General features: G+C 38.5%; 1 protein-coding gene across 1 annotated transcript; it reads right to left on the bottom strand.

Moving 5' to 3' along the window:
• Window positions 1-2: 2 nt before the first annotated feature.
• On the bottom strand, window positions 3-4088 carry LOC106106351 (UPF0396 protein CG6066; the record flags this gene model as incomplete). Its single annotated transcript, XM_013286931.1, has 5 exons — window positions 3713-4088; window positions 2404-2551; window positions 1635-1855; window positions 960-1248; window positions 3-63 (listed from the first exon to the last, which is right to left on the bottom strand). Coding segments are annotated over exons 1-5 (957 nt in total), but the record flags the coding sequence as incomplete, so codon positions are not given.
• Between the last annotated feature and the right edge of the window lie 299 nt (window positions 4089-4387).

Below are 4387 nucleotides of genomic sequence, written 5' to 3'. Positions count from 1 at the left end.
TTCTCGTCGGCGGAGTAGATCTGGTTCTCCTTGCGGATGCGCACGGCCTCCATGCGGCGGTGCCTGCGAACATACTTACACATTTATAAATGTAGGGGATAGTTCAAGAGCTCAGTGATGTAGAATATTTCAAGTAAATATGAAATTATTTAATTTTGGCCCGTGCGTCCAAATAATGATCAACACAGTAATTTATGATTTTTATACAATTACTATTTTAAAATTGATCTCATGTTTAATAAGAATAGAGCTTAAAAAAAAATATTTGCCTTACACTTAGGTCTATATAGAAATAAATTTGAATATATAAGGGCAAGAATGTGGAACTTTTTCATACAAAATATCTATATAATTTATAATAAATATAATATTATAAAGAGGTAAGATTTGGATTTTTGTATGTACTGAAACTCAAAAACTACTGGACCGATTTAAAGATTTTTTTAGAAAATTTATAGCCCGTATTTTTCATTATTTTTTTTAAATTTCACTCGGGCAAAGTCGCGAGCAACAGCTAATGTATAATAAAATTGTAAAGTCTATGTAGAGTAACAAAAAGTAACTGGACTTTATGTATTCATGTGGCTTATAACATAAAACAAATTAATTCCGAAAATGGAAATTTGCATCGCGTTTTCCGAGACTACACTTTATATACAATATATCACATCAAGTAATGTTGCAAACGATTTCATTCAAATAACTCGTGTGAAAATTTACATTCGTAATTGTTTTCATTTAAAAATAAATGTAAAACAACTAAAGTTTCGAATGAACAATGGCATGTTTGATATTTGCTCAGTGCAATACTCAAAAGATCGCCTGAGAGGTTTTATATGAACTGCCTAAAAAAGGAGTTGAATTTTGCACAATGTAGCGCATGGGTAGCGCATGGGAAGCGCATGAATAGTGCATGGGTAGCGCAAGGATAGCGCATGGGCAGCGTCGCCCGCACGCACCTGCTGCCGCTCATCACGTAGCCGACGGACTCGTAGGCGGCGATCTCGTCCGAGGTGAGGCCGATCTCGCCGCGGCGCGGGATGCGCTTGCCCTCCGCCACGAAGGCGGCCATGGCGGCGCCTTCGCCCGGCAGCAGCGCGCGCCCGAAGTCGCGCGGGCCCAGCGCGCCCCCCGCGCCCGCCGCGCCCGCCGCGCCCCCCGCCTCGCGCGCCGCCGGCCCCAGCGCCTCCTCCGGCGAAGCTGCACTCGCTACTCCCGATTTCGAAATACTTTCTGCTTCGTGCTCCTCTGTGAATGATGGTAATGAGGCTACTCAGTAAATACAATTATAAAAATGTGTCATCGAAGCAGTGTGATGAAACGAATTAAACGTTTGCTGTTATAATTTTTAACATATTTTAATCTTAAACTGCTGAACAGATCTCGATAAAATTTGGCATAGATGTAGGGTATAGTCACGTATAGTATAGGAAGAACACGTAGGCTAAGTAGCCTCAAAAGTTAGTGCTTTTTGATTCCCCGCGGATGGAGTCGAGGGCGAAAGCTAATATGCCATAAATTTAAGTCACTTCACTGATACTAATAACGTATAACAACGTGGGAGCGTGCGAGTGAGTGAGTGAGTGAGCGAATAAATGAGTGAGTGAGCAAGTGAAGAAGTGAAGTGAACTCACGTCCCTTCTCCACCCAGATGTCGTCGCTGGAGGAGGAATCGCTGCTGGAGCTCTTGGACTTTTTCTTCTTTGCTTTCTTACGTGCCTTCTTCACTTTTTTAAGTTTCTTTTTCAGTTTCTTTAGTTTAGTTTTTGTGTCCTCTTTGTCCTTGGATTTTTTAGATTTTTTCTTTTCTTTACTATTATCTGTATGTCTTGACTGTGAAGCCTCTTCATCAGAACTATAAAATTAGCAGAATTATAAACAAATCATTATAACTGGTTATTGTGTTACAATAAATAGGTTTGACTAAGTAAAGAAAGCATTGTTACCGAACATGGCCCTTTCTTTACGCTCCTTTTTGACTTAGCCTGTCTATTACCTCTAGGGGTATAGAATATAGATGTCCGATTACATACCTACCTCTAAGAAAAACATAACCTTCTGTATAATGTCAATTAATTGTCATCAGTAACTACTATCAGAAATAGAATGGGGAAAATAAGTTAGAAGCCAAAATGTATTGACAATACTATAAATACATACAGAGTTACATTATTACTATACTCGTATAACAGCCCAGACTGTTGTAAACAAATGACCTCCGCTACAATTCAGTAGTCATTTCATAGTAAGTACAAACTTGTGGTGTCATCCATTAACAACATAACTATATCCCTCAACTTACGAAAACATCCTTTGTTAGTGGAGCCTCTCACACTTACAATTCAACCGATGAAACTAGCACTAAATTGTTCAGTTGCTTCTTTATAAAATAGAAGAACTCACTCTGGTCTGAGTGGTGACTTGCCCCACACAGAGGACACCCCGACTTGTCCGATGTGTTCCCGCTCCTCGCGCCGCGCGTCCAGAAACTCTTCCTCCTGTGGCTTGTACCTGCCCCGCGCCCCCGGCCCCGCGCTCGCACCACCCAGCCCTACAGTTAATTACCAAATGTATTATTTTACTTACATATACTAAAGAGAACTTCTAGTTTAGTTTTATTATTGATAGATGATGTACTTATATGCCTACATCTGCATGAAAATATACACCACTTTAATTTGTTACATTTGTGAAATTTTCTATTGCAAATGACAAAAGGACTTGGACATTATATACAAATTACCGTTGCCATAGTAATCTTGGTTCTTTTATGCCATCAGCTTGTACTTTTTGTCCTTTTCTCTCATGAGAGTTTTCAAATCATTCTCTCACTAAGATTAAAAGTGTGAAAATGTATAGCCTAAAGTTTATCATATGTGTAGGCTTTTTTATTTAAAAAACACTTATTGAAAAACATAAATTGCTGGCGTGGATAACTAAAAAGTGTTTACACTATATTACATTAAATAAAATATTTACATAAATAATTGGTTAACAACTATAAACTAAAGTAATACTTGACCACCCGATGTCAAGTAATGTGCTCAAAAGATAGTATGAGCTAGCTTAGCAAATGCATATTCACCATGTGGAACTTTAATCATTCTTTGATGGAAACACAAATACCGAATCCTGATTCCAGTCATATTACGAGTATGTACATTTGTATACCATGAGCCAGATTTAATAAGCCCCAACCACAAACTGACAATTTGTGTTGGGATATATTCCAGCTAGTCTTGGGTAGTACATGTACGATGTACTAATAAGTAATGTTACTTGGCACTGTACTAAAAGTAAGGTTATAGAACGGCTTTTGTTAATCAGATTTGGCACTTTTAGTACAGTACTACACAATATCTGTGTTCGCTTCATCATTGTTTGATTTGATTGAATATTTGCCAGATTGAAGCATCCACTTTAGGTAATGAGAATCAAAAGTGAAACATATGTTTGACCCTGCTTAAAATGTAATGTGAAGTAAAGCCCTCATTATATTCTATTCATGATATTGTGTTCTCACAAATCTGAAGTACTAATGGTACTAAAATTGTGTATTAGTACGTTTTCCCAATTGTATTAGCATGGTGTGCACTTGCAGATCTCCGATTAAGCCCAAGACTAATTCCAGCACTAGAAATACTTCTATACTATAACTTACTGCTACTACTATTACTATAATATTCAGCTACAAGTAAATAGAACATTTTACCTGAACCAAGCCCACCACCATTACAATCTCTTATGGAACTCCGACCACGGTCAAAGTCGTTATGGCGATTTTGTGGCGCATGCGACCTCTCCCTGGTCCCGGAGCCGGGGGCGCCCCGCCGCGCTCCGCTGCGGTCGCGCTTCCGTCTGTCCCGGCTGCCACTGCGCGCGCGGCCGCGGCTTCTGCCGCCGTGCTCCTCTCTACTGCGGTGGCTACTGCGTTCGTCATCACTTCCCATTTTGCTTGTCCTTATGCTATATAAATAAATAAAATTAAACTCAACTTATTTATTCCACATCCTTGAATAAATAATAATAGTTTTAACACATTGAGAAACTACTGTTTTGAGTTTACACTGCTACTGTTAGATTTTTGACATTGACAAGGTGGCGCTTACTAGTATTTAGGGTTACCAGTAAGTTAATATTTCCACATGTTAAGGAAATTCTTTTCTTTTGATAGGTAAAATCCTTTTAACGAAGTACTTGTACCTTAGTAATATATAATAACTTGGAAATATTCTTCTATATGTGACGGGCTTTTGGAGAAAACTTTTATTCTTTACATAGAAAGTAAGGGGAGGAATTGAGATAACATTAATTGTCTTACTTAGTGTTTCTCTTAAGAATAATAGAGTGTTTTACCTACCAATAAAACTTACCTATTATTTTTCCT

The sequence above is a fragment of the Papilio polytes genome, unplaced genomic scaffold, assembly GCF_000836215.1.
Source record: "Papilio polytes unplaced genomic scaffold, Ppol_1.0 DF822266.1, whole genome shotgun sequence".
In the NCBI taxonomy this organism is placed as follows: Eukaryota; Metazoa; Arthropoda; class Insecta; order Lepidoptera; family Papilionidae; genus Papilio; species Papilio polytes.
This window is presented reverse-complemented; position numbering and strand designations above follow the sequence as displayed.